The sequence below is a fragment of the Rhinopithecus bieti genome, unplaced genomic scaffold (genome assembly GCF_001698545.2).
Source record: "Rhinopithecus bieti isolate Rb0 unplaced genomic scaffold, ASM169854v2 scaffold_56174, whole genome shotgun sequence".
NCBI classification, from domain to species: domain Eukaryota; kingdom Metazoa; phylum Chordata; class Mammalia; order Primates; family Cercopithecidae; genus Rhinopithecus; species Rhinopithecus bieti.
Window position 1 is genome coordinate 5,021,307 of NW_016824749.1, and position 17,635 is coordinate 5,038,941.

The following is a 17,635-nucleotide window of genomic DNA, read 5'->3' on the forward strand; positions in this document are numbered from 1 at the left end:
CCTGCCCCTCACCTCTCCCACCTCACCTGCCCCTCACCTCTCCCACCTCACCTGCTCCCTCACCTGTCCCCCGACCGACACGCTTGCAGTGCATTCGTTGCTACATTTTCGGAGCTGAGGACCAGGTGCCAGGGGGTGCAATGAACCTGTGCCCCCCTTTTAGAACCCAGGGTTATTTCCAACATGTGTGATAAAAGCAGAACATGTCCCACAGGTAAGATCCTCAGTACGGGATGTAGCCTTAGTACGGTAGGGAAAGTCAGCCCCAGTGTGGCCCTCTAGGCGGTGGATGGAGGTAGGGCCTCCCACTGGAAGAAGATGGCGCCGTCCTCTTCTCAAGGCCTTCTGCCCGCCTGGCTCTCAGCCTCAGGCCCAGCCCCCGGGAAGGCACCCCTCCTGGCAGCCTGCAGCACCTGGTACCCCTGCGCTGCCTCCTGACTTTCCGGGGACTGTCTTTTCACTCCTGTGGGTGACAGTGCACTGTGTCCACAAGCTTCGTTAGGGTCAGGGAGGCCTGCCCTTCCTGTACCAAGGAGGCCTATATTTGGATAAAAGATGGGGAAGCAGCATCGGGGGCTTCTCCCACAGTCATGTCCGCTAGTGTCTGTGCCTGAGGCTGCAGCCTGCTATGGTCCGGATGGAAAGCTGGGCCCCAGGGCATTGAGGGCAGGGTGATTGGGGAACGGGAGGGGACAGGCTTCATAGCTGGGCATGGCAGGGAGGCCTTGCCAAGACGTCAGTGTCAACTCAGTGTGAGGGCCCCAGAGGAGGCCATTCCCACTGCTGCGTGAGGTCTGCAAGAGGCCCTTCCTGGGTCCTGGATGTCTGTGGGTGCACACCAGACCCCACCAAGGGTAGACAGCCAGGATGCCGAGGTTTCTGGTCACCACGTGGCACCCCCAGGCTGGGCGGTGCAGTGCCAGGAGTGGGCAAAGAAGGTGTGGGACTAGAAGTTCTGTGGCCTTGGGAATGTTGCCCCATCCCAGTAAAGAGTGTCCATTGTGAAGGGAGGCCGCTTGGCAGGTGGCTGTCCCGTGGTTGGTTCTGGGCCAGAAGGTGAGCTTTATGGCTGGGCTTTGGATGACTGTGCCTGTCCCGTGCTTTAGCAGCCAAGGAAGCCTGGCCTTCCATCCCGAGAAAGCAGCGCAGTGCTGGCACCCCACCACATAGAGAATGCTGGCCATGTGCTGGTCCCGTATGCTGGTGGATAGCTGTGTCCTGCACTGGCATGCCCTGGGACTGTCCTTCACAGTAATTCGTGTCACACACATCCCTCCTGAAACTGCTGCAGCCTTTGCTTAAGACTAGGCCTCTGAAGATGGAATAGAAACCGCTCTGTTCCTGAGCAGCAGGGGCTGGGCTTGGCCATCTAGGGGAGGCCCTGGAACCTGCATTTCCCCAGGCTCTCAGGTGACTCTGACACTGGTGCTGGCAGTGGGGGGTCCTCGGGACCTGCAGTGTTACCATCAGTAAGGAGGGGCCCCAGTGCCAAAGCCAGCTCCTTCTGGTCCCTGTGCTTGTTGATGACAGGAAGTTGAATGTGGCTTTTAGTTACAACAAAAAACTGTTCTGGAAACTAGCTTGGTTTCTGCTCATCACTGTCATCTGAACAGCAGAGAAAGAAAGAGACACGTGTGTGGAAGGGGTAGTGTGTGTTCAGTGTATTTTTGCTATCAGAGATTAGTGTTTTTATTATTATTATTATTATTTTACTTTCTTTCCTCACATTAAATTAATATGGCTGTCCATTTTTTTCTTTGTAAAACTATATTTTATGACTTTTCTGATTATAAACTTACCTATTTTGGTAGGAAATTTGAAAATACAGAGGAGCATAACAAAAAATAATTATTCTTGGTATCTTAAAGCTAACCATTATTAACTTTTAAAAAATAAAATGTATTTAATTTTGCTTGAGATTAACATAATTTTAAAATGAAGTGAAACTCAGTTTCCACTGAACTTCAGATAAATTTCCCTTTCAAGCTCATGACGTTAGTTCCTAAAAGGTTGTGTTAAAGTTACAAAAGCTTATGAAAATACTGAAATTGGTATATTTTAACTACATGTTTCCTAAAATGTAGGCTTCAAGTTAAAGCTTTCACTGTCTTACAGTTGTCTAAACACATATTAAAAGCTCAGTTTTAATTTAAAATGTTTAAAAGTCAAACCTATTTTTAAGATGATTTGTGAAGAGAAATTAACAAGGAAAGGTTGATCATTAAGAATTAACACCCCAGAGAGGCCAGTCATCTTCAGGGAAGAAAACAAGCGCCCCACAGGTGGTGAGCGAATGCAGCTCTTTGAGAACGTCCGCTGGAGTCAAAGAACTGTGGAGAGGACCCCCCAGGGAGGGCACTCGGGTTTGCTCCGTGCAGCTGAAGGTGGGCAGTGGGAGAATGGGTGCTAATGGTGGAGACTTTCTTTTGAAGGCACACACATGCCCCTGGCACAGACAGGACACTGAGCTCTCCCAGGATCAGTCCCCACCTTAACCCACTGGGACACACCCGGAGTTTGAATTCCAGCTCTGCCTCTCACCGACTGTGTGATCTCAGGCAAGCTGCCTAACCTCTCTGAGCCTCCGTGTCCTCACCTGGAAAATGAGGATGTTGACGACAGTGAGAATATATGAGGCAACATACACAAAGCACTTGTCAATAAATGATGTGCAATACTGTAATCATTATCAAATACATCAAAATGCACATGGCCACAGCAGGGGTCTCAGGGCAAATGAATGCCCCCATTGGGAAAAACGAATCTTGCCACATAGAGGGTGGCTCAGCCTGCGGCAGCTCTCAGTGCTCCCCAGGAGGCGGGAGGTCCCCGGGCTGCAAGTGGTCTCTCTGCTACTGGGAAGTAAGGACTGACATCACCTTGCAGAGGGAAGCTGAAATGGCTCCCTGACCCCAGGGCCCCTGTCCAGGCAGATGGACCGTTGCAGCTAGAGTGGAGGGGGCAGAGGGTGACATGGCACCTCGCAGAGCTTCCCAGAAGAGATGCCCATCAGATTGAGAAAGAAACAGCCCTTTTCAAAAGGGTGGCGGAAGCTAGTGTGGCAACTTCCTAGGTTCTGAAAGCCTCAGGGAAGAAAGGTGCCCTGAGGGACTCGGTGCTGCGGTCTGTGCAGTTCAGTGCCTGGGCATGGAGAGAGGCCAGATGCTCAGATGGCACCACCCTTGGGGTCCCTGTTGCTTCCCCCACCCCCAAGCCCCCTCAGTCATGAGGAAGGCTCTGTAATTTATTCTCAGAGGAGGCAGTGGAGGGGCTGTAGGAGTTGTGGGGTGGAGGCAGGATGCATGCTTGTGTCTGGGGCCCAGGTTCCCATCTATTTTGCTGCTAGACTGGGGGCCTCCCAGCACCCTCCCTGTACAGCCGAAGACTGAAGGCCCTTGCTGGAAGCACCAGAAATGATCACAGCACCTGGGCAGGGTGTTGGAGGCTGTCACCAGCACAGTGGCAGAAGGTCCTGCACTGGACAGAGCAGGGGGCCGAGGCCGGCAGAGAGCACCCCACGCCCCGTGTGCCTCCATGCCTGTGCCTTCCCCGAACCACCTCTTTTCAGCCTCCCCAAGACCGGAGACGGGGTGCAGTTATCTTCCCATTTCATGGATGGTAGGACTGAGGCTGAGGGCCCGCTCCGTGTGTGTGAACGTGGGCTCTGGAGCTTCCGTCTGGGGTTTGGTGGCCGACAGCAGATCTGCTGGGAACGGAGGGAAAGCCTTGGTGCAGCATTACACACCAGCGAGGGACCAGGAACACAGCCCAGGAAAGTGACTTTGCCAGCTGCCCAGCATGTCAACTCTCACACCACTCTGCTACAAGTTCCTAGCCTGCTCCATGAGATGAGCAGAGCTCTGAAACCCCTCAGCAGTCAGTAGGTTTAATTAGATCCCATGACACGCTAGGACAGCCGGCTCCATGTCCCCTCCAGGAGAGCTTTTTCTGAGGTGTGAGAAGGAGCCACTTCTCTTGGGTGAACGTGCCTCTCTTCCCCTCTTCCCTCTTGGACCTTGGAGACACAAAGGGGCAGGGCACAGGATGGCAGTGGGCGGGCAGCGCTGCATCATGACAGGACCAGGAGGAGAGGCCCCTGTGAGGCTGGGAAGTGGATGGAGGGCTCCATGCGTGAGCTGAGAAGAAGACTCCCAAACTGGGAGGCAGGGCGAGTGTGCTGTCCCCAGCCTTCTGCCGGCCATGGGTGAGCTCCGTGTTCACTGAGCACCACCCAGAGCCCGTGGTGGTGGCATGTTCCCGTCAGTGAGAGCAGAAGCTGCCTCCCTCCTCCAGCCTGCCCTGTCCTCTTGGGCACTCAGTCGCAACACCCACCCTAGGCCAGGCCTGGGAGCTCGACACTGTCCCCCAGCGTCACTGAGTCCTCAGTATTCTGATTCACCAGGAGGAGGTGAGAACCCTCCGTGGACCCCTTGGGTGCTCTGGGGCCGTCCTCTTGTCAGTGGTCCTGCTGCACAACCCCCAAACCTGGGCCCCTTTGGCCAGACTCTAGCCCCCTTCTGTCCCCATCTGCTGAGTGGGGGTCGTGTGACTTGAGCAGGTCACCTCAACCCTCTGATGCCAGCTTCCTGGTTGGTTAAGTGAGGCGAGGGCCTCCCAAGTTCCCATCAGTATCCTGGTCTGATTCCTATGCCAGGGAGGGCATGGCCCAGTTCCCTTTGGGGGAGGGAAGGTTGTCCCTGGCTCTGCGACTTGGGCAAATCACCTAGCTTGACTGCCTTCATTTCCCAGTGCACAGGCAGTGGCTGCTTCCTCCGTGTCCGCCCTCCCGAGTGCTGACCCTCAGGGAGTGGATTTCAGGAAGGGTGAGAGTCTGATTGTTAGGGTCCCTGGGGCCAAGTCACAGGACAGCAGCCGGCAGGAAGGAAGGACAAGCCATCAGATAGAAGCAGCTAACCGCAGGCATGTGGCTGCCCCATCGCCCCGTCCCGCAGAGGGGTTGCGGGAGATCTGCCTTGCTCAGACCTTTCTCAGACCTCTGTGAAGAGCCAGAGAATGGAAGACGTTTCCCTTGCCCCTAGCCTTCTGGGGCAGCCCCCACACCCTTCATCCCTGTAGCCTGCTACCCCCAAAGGTGGCTGCAGCTGGATAGAGCCCCTTGCCCCTCTCACCACTCCCAGCACCTCTCACTACTGCATGGTCCTGTGGGGATTCCAAGCCAGGAAAGTGCCCTGGGGAAGACCCAAGGCACCAGTGGCCAATCTCAGGGAGAGACCCCAAGGGAGTGGCCAGGGGAGAACGCCACTTACCTGGGGAAGGGCCCCCGGTGGTGCTCACGACCAGGCAGCAGAAGGCCAGCAGAGCTCCAGCCGCTCGCATGGCTGTCGGGGTGGGGACAGTGCGGGGCAGTCGGGGGTGGCCGTGCAGAGCCTTCTCAGGCAGCATGGGGCAGTTGGGGGCAGTGGTCGGTGCCCGTGCCAATCCTTCTCAGGTTCTCAGGCAGCACGGGGCAGTTGGGGGGGGCAGTGGTCGGTACGCGCGTGCAATCGCTTGCTCAGGCAGCAGCGGGGCGTTGGGGGCAGTGGTTGGTGCTGTACCCGCCCGAGCTTCCTCAGCGCTAGCACGCCGGGGCAGCATGGGCCCTGTCCAACCCCAGGCGGCGGGGTGCTGGGGGGGCACACGCACTCCCGGAACACCTGGGCAAACGCACTCTGGGACAGGGGCAGGGGCGGGCTAGGGGGCTGGCTGCGTGGCTGGCTGGGGAAAGGCGGAGTGGCTTTGCCTGCTGAACTCATTTTGGCGCCAGAAGCTCTTCACTTTTAGATCTATCAGCCACAAGGCAACCGGCTTCTTTATAAACCAGTTTCCAAGCAGCCGTCATTTGCTGGGGGAGGAGGAAGAGAAACGAGACGCCGTGAGCAAATCCTGGTGCAATGTTCTACCGCTCGAGCCACACACAAAAGAGAATGTTGGGCATGAAAAACATTAGCAGGAATTTTTCAACTAAGCAGAATCACTCTGATTTTCTTCTTTTTTTAAAAACTACTTAAGTTCTGGGGTACTGTGCAGAACGTGCCATGGTGCATGGTGGTTTGGCTGCAGCCCATCAACCATCATCTACTTTAGGTATTTTCTCCAAAATTGGCTATCCTCCGCTGGCACCCCACGCCAGAGCAGGCTTGGTGTTGATGCTCCTCTGGTTGTCCATCGTGTTCCTCATTGTTGCAACCTCCACTATCAGTGAGGGACACATGCGCGTTTGGTTCCTGTTCTGTGTTAGGTTGCCGAGAATGATGGTTTCCAGCTTCATCCACGGTTCGCCTGCAACAGGAACATGAATAGCTCTCTTTTTTACTTGGCTGCACTAATATCTGCCATGGTGCTATATCGTGCCACATTTTCGTTTATCCAGTCTAGCCGATCCTGATGGGCATTTGGGTTGGTTCGGCAAGTCTTTGCTATTGTGAAGAGTGCTGAAATGAACATATGTGTGCATGTGTCTTTAGAGTAGAATGATTTATAATCTTTTGAGTATATACCCAGTAATGAAATTGCTGGGTCAAATGGTATTTCTGGTTCTAGATCCTTGAGGAATCGCCACACTGTCTTCCATGATGGTTGAACTAACTTACACTCCCACCAACAGTGTAAAAGCGTTCCTATTTCTCCACATCCTCTGCAGCATCTGTTGTTTCCTGACTTTTTAATGATCGCCGTTCTAACTGGCATGAGATGGTATCTCATTGTGGTTTTGATTTGCATTTCTCTAATGACCAGTGATGATGAGCGTTTTTTCATACATTTTTTGGCTGCATAAATGTCTTCTTTTGAGTGTCTGTTCATATCCTTCACCCACTTTTTGATGGGGTTGTTTTTTTTCTTGTCAATTTGTTTAAATTCCTTGTAGATTTTCGACATTAGCCCTTTGTCAGATGGATATATTGCAAAAACTTTCTCCCATTCGGTAGGTTGCCTGTTCACTCTGGTGAGAGTTTCTTTTGCTATGTGGAAGCTCTTTAGTTAAATTAGGTCCCATTTATCAATTTTGCCTTTTGTTGCTATTCCTTTTGGTATTTTAGTCATGAAGTCTTTGCCCATGCCTATATCCTGAGTGGTACTGCCCAGGTTTTCTTCTAGGATTTTTATGATTTTACATCTTATGTTTAAGTCCTTAATCCATGTTGAGTTAATTTTTGTATAAGGTGTAAGGAAGGGGTCCAGTTTCAGTTTTCTGCAAATGGCTAGCCAGTTTTCCCAACACCATTTATTAAATAGGGAATCCTTTCCCCATTGGTTGTTTTAGTCAGGCTTGTCAAAGATCAGGTGGTTGTTGATGTGTGGTGTTATTTCTGAGGCCTCTGTTTTGTTCCATTGGTCTATATATCTGTTTTGGTGCCAGTACCATGCTGTTTTGGTTACCACAGCTTTGTCGTATAGTTTGAAGTCAGGTAGCATGATGCCTCCAGCTTTGTTCTTTTTGCTTAGGATTGCCTTGGCTATGCAGGCTCTTTTTTGGTTCCATATGAACTTTAAAGTAGTTTTTTCCAATTCTGTGAAGAAAGACAATGGTAGCTTTACGGGGATAGCACTGAATTTGTAAATTACTTTGGGCAGTATGGCCATTTTCACAATATTGATTCTTCCTATCCATGAGCATGGAATGTTTTTCCATTTATTTGTGTCCTTTCTTATTTCCTTGAACAATTGTTTGTAGTTCTCCTTGAAGAGGTCCTTCACATCCCCTGTAAGTTGTATTCCTAGGTATTTTACTCACTTTGCAGCAATTGTGAATGGGAGTTCACTCATAATTTCACTCTCTGTTTGTCTATTATTGGTGTATAGGAATGTTTGTGATTTTTGCGCATTGATTTTGTATCCTGAGACTTTGCTGAAGTTGCTTATCAGCTTATGGAGATTTTGGGCTGACACAATGGGGTTTTCTAAATATACAATCATGTCATCTGCAAACAGAGACAATTTGACTTTCTGTTTTCCTATTTGAATACTCTTTATTTCTTTCTCTTGCCTGCTTGCCCTGGCCAGAACTTCCAATACTATGTTGAATAGGAGTGGTGAGAGAGGGCATCCTTGTGCTGGTTTTCAAAGGGAATGCTTCAAATTTTTGCCCATTCAGTATGATATTGGCTGTGGGTTTGTCATAAATAGCTCTTATTATTTTGAGATACATTCCATCAAAACCTAGTTTATTGAGAGTTTTTAGCATGAAGGAGTGTTGAATTTTGTTGAAGGCCTTTTATGCGTTTATTGAGATAATCATGTGGTTTTTGTTATTGGTTCTGTTTATGTGACGGATTATGTTTATTGATTTGCATATGTTGAACCGGCCTTGCATTCCAGGTATGAAGCCGACTTGATCATGCTGGATAAGCTTTTTGATGTGCTGCTGGATTCAGTTTGCCATATTTTATTGAGGATTTTCACATCAATGGGACATCAGGGATATTGGCCTGAAATTTTCTTTTTTGTTGTGTCTCTACCAGGTTTTGGTATCAGGATGATGCTGGCCTCATAAAATGAGTTAGGGAGGATTCCCTCTTTTTCTCTTGTTTGGAATAATTTCAGAAGGAATGGTACCAGTTCCTCTTTGTACCTCTGATAAAATTCGGCTGTGAATCCATCTGGTCCTGGACTTTTTTTGGTTGGTAGGCTATTAATTACTGCCTCAATTTCAGAACTTGTTCTTGGTCTATTCAGGGATTCGACTCCTTCCTGGTTTTGACTTGGGAGGGTGTGTGTGTGTCCAGGAATTTATCCATTTCTTCTAGGTTTTCTAGTTTATTTGTGTAGAGGCCTTTACAGTATTCTCTGATGGTAGTTTGTATTTATGTGGGATTAGTGGTGATATCCCCTTTTATCATTTTTTATTGCATCTATTTGATTCTTCTCTCTTTTCTTCTTTATTAGTCTGGCTAGTGGTCTATTTTGTTGATCGTTTCAAAAAACCAGCCCCTGGATTCATTGATTTTTTGAAGGGTTTTTCATGTCTCTATCACTTTCAATTATGCTCTGATCTTAGTTATTTCTTGTCTTCTGCTAGCTTTTGAATTTGTTTGCTCGTGCTTCTCTAGTTCTTTTAATTGTGATGGGAGGCTGTTGATTTTAGATCTTTCCTGCTTTCTCTTGTGGGCATTTAGTGCTATAAATTTCCCTCTACACAGTGCTTTAAATGTGTCCCAGAGATTCTGGTACATGGTTTCTGTGGGCCTGGAGTCTGGCCTGGCTGAGCTGGGTGCTCTGAGTCTCACCAAGCTGGCCGGGGGTGGAGTGGGGCAGTGTGGCTGGGGCTGCAATGTGGGGCTGGCTGGGCTGCAGTCTCATCAGAGGCTCAATTGGGGAAGGGGCTGCTTCCCAGGTAAAAGGCTTGTTGTCAGCTGTCGGTTCTTTGAGATTGTCAGTTTCAGCTTCCTACTGGCTGTTGGCTAGAGGCCACCTTAAGCTCCTAGCCATGTGGGCCTTCTTGACAGGGCCACTGACTTCCTGAAAGCTGGCATGGGAGAGATTGCTTCTTGGAAAATTGGGCTACAGTCTCACACACCATTAACATGGAGGTGACCTCCCATCACCTTTGCCATATTCGAATGGCTGTAAGTGAGTCACAAGTCCCACCCACACTAAAGGGGAGGGAACAGCACAGGGCTGGGACAGTGGAGCCACTACAGAGCCTGTTGCCACACTTATTAAAGTTTACTACAAACCCTCGCTATCTCTGCACTGAAGAGGCCACAAAAAGTGACCAACCAGGTGGCAGTGAGCACCCTAAAAGTGGTTTCTCACTAAGGACTAAGGCTGTTGGAGAAATGACTGATTCCAGGCCAGGGCAGGAAATGTACAAGATGAGCCAGAAACATCTCACCTTCCAGGGAGCAGGGAAACCCTCAAAGACTGTTGGGGCCGTGTCAAAGGCATCAGAGCCAAGCTGAAGAGGCTCCCACTGGCCCAGTGAAGGGACAAGTTAGCATTAATAAGAATAATAACTACAGGGGATTGAAGCACACAGATATTTAAAAAGCTCCTAGATCCATATGATACTGATCATGATGACAATGAGAATCATTATAATCCCTCTGCAACCTCCAAAGGCTGTGGGGCCAGTAGGGCCCCTTCTCTCAGGAACTGATTCCTATGCCACATGCCCAGCCATGCTGGCATCCTCCTGGCCTTCAGAAAGCTCAGGAAGGAGAAGTGGTGCCCAGCCCTTCTCCGCACTGGGAACCCTGCCACCCTCCTTGACCCACGGAATGCCATGTTCCCAGGAGGCCTCAGGGGTCTCCTGGGTGCCAACTGTGGGATGCAGGGGACTTGCTGGACTTCCTCAAACTCTAGCCTCCTTGTCCGTTACAAAACATACCCAAACAAAAGAAGGGATAAAGGAGAGGTTTGACTCTTCATCACTTAGGCTTCGTGTGAGGTGGAGATGAGTGATGGGGCGTGGCTCAGAGTGAGCTCCCTGACAGTGATGTGGTTTTCTGTTGTCCTTACATCAGGAGTGGGGCTTCCAAACTGTCAGATGTCAGGTGTGTGTACCCACACATTCCCTTGCACAAAGACACACGAGGAATGTGGAGGTAAAGAAAACCAAGCAGTCTCTTGATGCAGGACTTCTCAGAGCCTTTAGAAGGCAGGTATAGTGTGCAAATGCTTATATTCATTTACAAAGGCAGATGGAACTGCCTCTGCTCAGAGCATCTCTGATGCCATCTGGAGCTTGGGTTTGAGGGCCTTTGCATGGGACGGGTGGGGAGCCACAGAAACAACAGGGCAAGACCTAGAACCCTGAAGGGAGTTGTGGGTCTGGCCCGCAGCTGCCCGCCCTGGGGTTTTGAGGATGCATGGGAAGGCAGGCCTGATGTGAAACAGCATTCCTGGGCCCAGTCAAGACAGGACTCCTGTCAGGGCGGGTCCCATGCTGTTGACCCTGGCTGGCGGTGCTGGAGGCTGAGGGCAGCCAGGCCTGTTGGGCGGGAGTGGGCCTGTTTGTCGGGGACCCTGAGTTTGGCCCCAGCTCAGCTGCCTCTGACTGCAGGCGGCACACAGGTCTTCTGAACCTCAGACTCTGCCCTGCACGAAGGGCCCCAGCCAGGCTCTGTGGGGTGATGGGGAGTGCCACACACGTGAAGCCAGCCTTGGCCTCCATCTCACCTGAAGACACATGGGGGTGAAATGGCCACTGCTGGAAGCCCTGGGAGGATAAATGAGACAGTGCTCCAGGGCACTTAGAGCAGTCCCCACACAACACTCAAAAAGCAGCAGCTGTTATTGTGGGTGATTGTGAAAAGCCATGTTTCCTGAAAGACTTGTCAAAGCAGCCGGCTGGGTGGCCCTGCACCTGCGTTCCTGGGGTCAACTCACCTGTAGTGACCCCCAGAGCTGTGCCCCAAGAGCTGCGGGTGGAGGCAGCAAAGGTGGAGGTGGCTGAGTGGATGGAGATCCTCAGAGCCGTTGACATGTACTGACGGTCTCCTGTGTGCGTTCTCACATTGGTTCAATTCATTTCATCACGACCCTTTCAGGTGCGTGTGAGTGTCCCCACTTTACACATGAGAAAACTGAGGTTCAGGGGAGTGAGGCTCATTTACTCCCTGCCCTTTCTGACAGCTCAGGCCATGGTCTGACCATCTGCATAGCTGTCTGCATGCAAATGCACCTGCCCGGTGACTTGAGAACATTCTGGAGCTGGCAGCCTAGGACACCACTGGAGGCTACCCCTTTTCTGGAGGGAAGGGCCTGCAGGTCTGATCTGTGACTCCCTGAGTGTCTGTTGTTTCTGCAGAGGCAGGGATGAGTGTGGGGGCCAGAACACAGCTTGGTGGCTTGTGAGTTGGGGTCCTTGCGAGCAGTCATCTGAAGCAAGTGTGCTCAGTTCTGGGAAGAGGATCCTTTGTCCTTGCAGCTGGTGCTGGCATCAGCATGGACCTCAGCACACAGCCCTCACCACGCCCAGCTACAGGGCTGCAGGGACAGCAGGGTGTGACCATCAGAGCCCCGGCTGGGAAGGAGGTTGTGGTTGACCCAGAGTGCTAGGTCTGGGCTGGGTCTTGAGATGCCCGGAGGGCCGGGCTCCTGCAGGAAGGCGTTTGTGCCATGTGGGTGTGGGTTGATGGAATCATGCAGCACTCATGGTGGGCTGTCCTGTGCCAGTGGCCCTGCCGTGCCACTCTGTGAGAAGGGCAGGGACCTGAGTTGACTTGCGGCTTCCAAAACTACAGCCTCCACCAAGGGCGCCAGGAGGCCGCAGAGTAACATGATATCATTAACTACAATGATAGAAATAATAATGATGGGAGAAAGGTGTTTATAGTACTACTGGGCACCAGGCACTTCCTTAACATTGTATGACTTCCCTTTTCTCTTTAACAAAATTTATTTTAATTGACAGATACATATTGAACACACACGGTGTATAGCACGAAGTTTTGTATAGCATGAAGTATGTCTGTTTGCATTGTGAAACAGCTAAATCAAGCCAATGAACATCTACACTACCGTACATCCTTACTGATGATGAGAACACTTAAGATTTTTTTTTTTTTTTTTTTTTTTTTTTTGAGGCGGAGTCTCACTCTGTCGCCCAGGCTGGCGTGCAGTGGCCGGATCTCAGCTCACTGCAAGCTCCGCCTCCCGGGTTTATGCCATTCTCCTGCCTCAGCCTCCCGAGTAGCTGGGACTACAGGCGCCCGCCACCTCGGCCGGCTAGTTTTTTGTATTTTTTAGTTGCGACTGGGTTTCACCGTGTTAGCCAGGATGGTCTCAATCTCCTGACCTCGTGATCCGCCCGTCTCGGCCTCCCAAAGTGCTGGGATTACAGGCTTGAGCCACCGCGCCCGGCTGAGAACACTTAAGATTCTATGCAGCAATGTTCAAGCATGTGTACACTGTCACTAACTAGAGTCACCATGTTGTACAACAGATCTCCTGAACCAGCTGTGTCTTCACTGAATCCTTCATTTTACAGACAAGGAAACGGGCATGCAGAGAGCGAGCAGTTGCCAGAGTTATGCAAGGCTGAGGATCAGGCCCCGGAAGCATGGTCCTGGTTCCTGGGTCCTCGAGGCTGTCCCCCTTGGGGGGCAGGGGCCACTCAGGCCCTCTGCTGGGCCCAGGCCGGGGACTGAGTGACCTGTGAACTCTGCCTGCAGATGCCAGCTTGCCAGTGGGGTGGGGGTGGCCTCTGGCTGTGACCTGCGTGTGCCGGGAGACACAGAAGGGCATCACTGATCCAGGACTGCCCACAAAATGTGCAGGGCAGGTGTGAGGTGGCCTCAGGAGTCTCATGTGTGCATGAAAGAGACTTTTTCTGTGCAAAAACAGTGTATGAAAGAAACACAAAACCCCCTGGGGTGGATTTCTAGAGAAGGGGAGGAGTCAGCGGGCGGTGGCGTTCACCACCTTTCTGTTCTATTTGCACTCGACTTCTAAAAGTCAGCGGTGGTTATCTGGCTACTGGGCTGGAAGATCTTTTTCTGTCTATTTCTCCATGAAGAATGCAATTCAATTTCTCCAGACTGTTGGGAGTGGAAGGAGAGCGTCGGCCACAGGGTGGCGCTGTGATCCCAGCCATGAGCACGGCCCGGCCTGAGCGTATTTCCCGGCTTTCTGCAGGCGCCGGCTTCTCTTCAGCTGTGAGACCTTGGCAGCGCCCCCGCCCCTGTGCCGGGACCTGCTCCAGTCCCCAGCCTGCCCCACAGCGGCTGGGACCTCGGCCACCCTGCGCCCTTTCTGGGGAGATGCAATTTTGGGCATGAGACAGGGTCTCTAAACCGCAAAGTCTTCTGCGGTTTCAGTTATCAGTCCGTGGGGAAAATCCTGCAAATAAATCTTCCAGGCTTGGCAGGCCCCTCACCCACCCACCGGGCCTCTGGCGTGGAGAATCTCGGCGTTTGGGGGTTGGAGGGTTCCTCTTAACTCAGCTGCACGGGTCACAGCAAAGCTTAACCCTCGAGCCACCATCCCTTCCATCATTCTCAGACCTTCTGAGGCCAGGGATTGGGACCACGTGGTGGGGTTGCCTGTGGCCACCAGGTCTGGGATGCTAGCTGGGGGATCCGAGGGTGGGGCCTGGCATCCTGGAAGGCTCTTCCTTCACATGTCTGGAGTGGCGCTGGCTGCTGACTGGATTTCGGTGGGCTGGGGCGGGAACGCCTCCACGTGTCCTGCCTGGTGGCCACCTGGGCTTCCTCACAGCATGGTGGCCAGGCTGTGAGAATGAGTGTTCCCTGGGGCAGCAAATGGAAGTCATCCTTTTTTATGACTTAGCCTCAAAAGTCACCTAGTATCACTTCTGCCAGAATTGCAGACCCACTCAGATTCAAGAGATGGGGAACCAAGCAGACCCCACTTCTTGGTGGGACAGTGTGAGGTCACATCACCAGAAAGCAGATGGGAGGGGATGTACTGCTGTGGCACCTTTGGAACGTCGTCTGCTCAAGTATGTCCAAAGAGAATGAAAGTCTAAGCCTCCCGGGAGGGCTCTCGGTTCTTCAGAGAAATGCCATTTCCAGCCTCTCTAACCCTCCCCATTCCCGATTTGCTGGCCACTGGCAACTTGCACACCTGATACTGACCCAGCCACAGAGCTGCTTCTCACCTGTGTCAGCTGCAGCTCCTCCATGCTGAAAAACAAAGCCAAGCAAAACTGGATAACCCAACTGGAATGGTTTTAAACAGGGGATTTCTGGAAACTGCTACCTGGGTAATCTAGCAGTAAGTGAGCTTCATGAACCTGTGCAGAGGCTACCTCCTTCCGGCAATGCTGGGCACAGCTGGAGCAGTGTAGACTCTGGTCCTGCAGTGCCAGGTGCAGGACGGGCTGGCCCATTCCAGCTCATGCAGCGATTCTTCTTGGCCGACTTTGGTTCAGTTGGTTTAGAGGTGGGCAGGGATGGAAGGTGGTTCGGTCAGAGTAGTGTGAAGGACTTATGTTCCATCACTGTGGGAGAAAAGTGTCTACCCCTCTCTCTGTCCCACTTTCCCTCCCATGGATATGTATGAAGCTGTGTGTAGCCCCCAAGCTGCTGACAGCCTTTTGGGTACACAGGGGCGGCCAGGCTGAGGAGAGGCTGAAAGGGGGTAATTGTAGAGACTCAGTCATGACAAACCCCTGGATCGAGCCCACCCTGAAGCTCACTTACTGCTAGATTTTCCAAGTAGGAGTTCCCATAAATCTCCTTACTGTTTAAGATGATCCAAGTTGAGTTTTCTATTTTTGCTTTCAGCATGGAGGGGCTGTAACTGACACAGATGAGAAGCAGCCCTGTGGCTGGGTCAGTATCAGGAGTGCAAGTTGCCAGTGGCCAGATCGTCAGGAATGGGGGAGGGTTACAGAGGTTGTAAATGATATTTACTGGAGGAATTGAGAGCCTTTCCCAGGTGATGGAAGCTAGGACTGAAGGGTAGAGCTGATGACAGGGGCTATTCATGGTCAGTTCTGAGCAGGTGGAGATGGGGTTGGCCCTTGGAGGCAGATGAACCTGCCTTGCTGTGCCCAGCACTGTGGCGTTCACCCAGGGATGACTTCCAAGTCTGATGTGGCTTCCCTGCTACCTACAGTGGCCAGTAGAAAGACTAAGTTTGAATTTCAGATAAACAACACATAAATATTTAGTATAAGTATGTCCTGTATATTGCATAGGATGCGCTTACACTAAAAATCATTCATGATCTGAAATTCATATTTAACTGGTCATCCTATATCTTTATCTGTGAAATCTGTCAGCCTACCTTTTGGTAGCCTGGATAACTTTATAGAAGGATGAAGTGGCTGGCTCTTTATGTAGGATTCTGCCGTGTGGAGTTGGGGAGCTCACAGCTTGGATCCCTGGGGGGTCAGCCTGACCACCATGGCCAGCCTCTGGGTTCGGGCTTGGTCACCAGCATGGGGAGCACCTGGCATCAGCAGGACAGGACTCCTATTGCCTTTTGCGCCTTGGGTCCCTCACGGCTTGCAAGCACGAAGCCCTGATGTCACACTCAGCAGTGTGGGGTCTGCATTCTGGCCCTCACCGGTGGGCTCACTGGGGAGCCTCTCAGGGCTGGCTGCTGGCATTAAGCTCCTTCTGGACATTTTGAAGGCTGCAGTGCCTTCTCCCTTGGACACCAGGTGGCAGTTGGGAGATAGCAGGTCTGTCTGCAGAGCTCTCGGTGCCTGCCTAAGTGTTGACTGAAGCCCAGGCTGGATCCAAAAAGGCTTGCCCCTGGAGGGGAGGACAGACATCACTTAGACAGGAATGAACCTGTTTGTGGCATCTGCAGGGAGCTGGGAATGGAGTTGCTCACTTTGCCTGAGGCTGCTTGGTGGACTCGGGGCACCACTCAGGCCCCACAGTAGGACTCAGATACGCATCCCTCAGCTGCTGGGAGCTCAGTGCCTCTCTGGAGTTGCCCTTGGCAGAAAAGAGCCACTGCCACAAGGTCATGCCCTTCCTAAGGGCGGCCTGAATGCCGTGGCTCATGGCAGGACATCCGTGCAGGCCCATCACAGCCCTGGTTCCCACCACCCGCCTCTCCCAAGCTCCTGCTCACAGAGCGCCTTCTCCTTTGACCACTGGGTGCTCACTTGTAACAAGTGGGATGCATAGTCTCCATAGAAGGGGTATTTAAGTTGGGTTGTGATGATGGTGTAAGAGTTTTCTTGGAAGGGAAAGAGAGTGGTGAAAGCAGAGGAACGGCGTAAGCAGAGGGACGGTGTGAGCAGAGGCATGGCCTGTGGCATGAGGTGCTCCTTGTTAGGGTGCTGAGGCGGCTCCCTGTGGCTGCAGCAGGGTCTGGGGGGTTCTGCTGCCCATCAGACCTCATCATGTGGTCCCCCATGGGTCTCTGGTCACTCTTGGAGTTTCCTGACCCCAGAACGGTTTGCTCCATCCAGGGGATGTAGTTGGTTCTGCAGTCATCAGCAGGGCCACATGTCCAATGGCTCACCCTGCAAATGGACATGTGACTTGTGTCCTGGCACTGAGAGAACCAAGGGCTGTCTGTGGATCTGGACTCTGTGTCCACTCTAAGACGACCCCACCCTGCCTTGCTGAGAGCACCTCCAGCTACAACCCTCAGATAGGGTTTCATAACCTAGAACTAGTAGCCTCTCCCCCAAGGACGGGACCTGGAACTCTGGGAAAGCCTTGGGAGAGGCTTAGACCTGAGGACAGGGGAGGGGAAGGAGCAGGGCAGAGAGCTGAAGCCTAAGGACAGGATGGGAAGGAGCAGGGCAGGGAGCTGAGGCCTGAAGATGGAGTGGGGAAGGTGCAGGGCAGGGAGCTGCTGACACGGGGGCCTGGTGGGGCCTCAGGGGAACACTGGGGGCTGGCAATGGCTGAGGGAGGCCACTCTCTAACCCTCTGCCTTCTTCATGTCTTTCTGACCAAAGCCGGGAAAGGTTCCCCACTTTTGAGAACTCACATGATGAGGTTTAGGCTCCATCTGGATGGTCCAAGCCAATCTCCTGTCTCAAGGCACAGTCACAGGTTCCAGGGTTAGGAGGGCATCGCTGGGGGCCGCAGGGCTTATCAGGAAGGAGGAAGAAGCAGCCCCCTGTGCTGCCAGGGAGCTCAGGCCGGACCCGTCCAGCCCTTTGTGTGTGTGTGTTGGGGGGTAGTGTTCCCAGACCAAACTGAAGGTTGGGCTGCTATTTCTGGCAGCCCAATAACAAGCTGTAGATGAACTG

The 17,635-nt window shown here is 52.2% G+C and overlaps 1 protein-coding gene across 3 annotated transcripts in view; it reads right to left on the reverse strand.

Moving 5' to 3' along the window:
- CST7 (cystatin F) overlaps nucleotides 1-5,555 on the reverse strand; it is a 9,139-nt gene extending 3,584 nt beyond the window's left edge. Inside the window, exon 1 of one of the 3 annotated variants that reach the window (XR_001883461.1) lies at nucleotides 5,268-5,550. Coding sequence is in view for 2 of the 3 variants with exons in the window: in XM_017862554.1 (XP_017718043.1) it covers nucleotides 5,268-5,403 (136 nt within the window). In the remaining variant the exon portion in view is untranslated. Of the gene's footprint in view, nucleotides 1-51; nucleotides 1,824-5,267 lie in introns of those variants that run through there. The other 2 variants (XM_017862554.1, XM_017862555.1) reach the window with 2 other exon arrangements.
- Nucleotides 5,556-17,635: the final 12,080 nt, after the last annotated feature.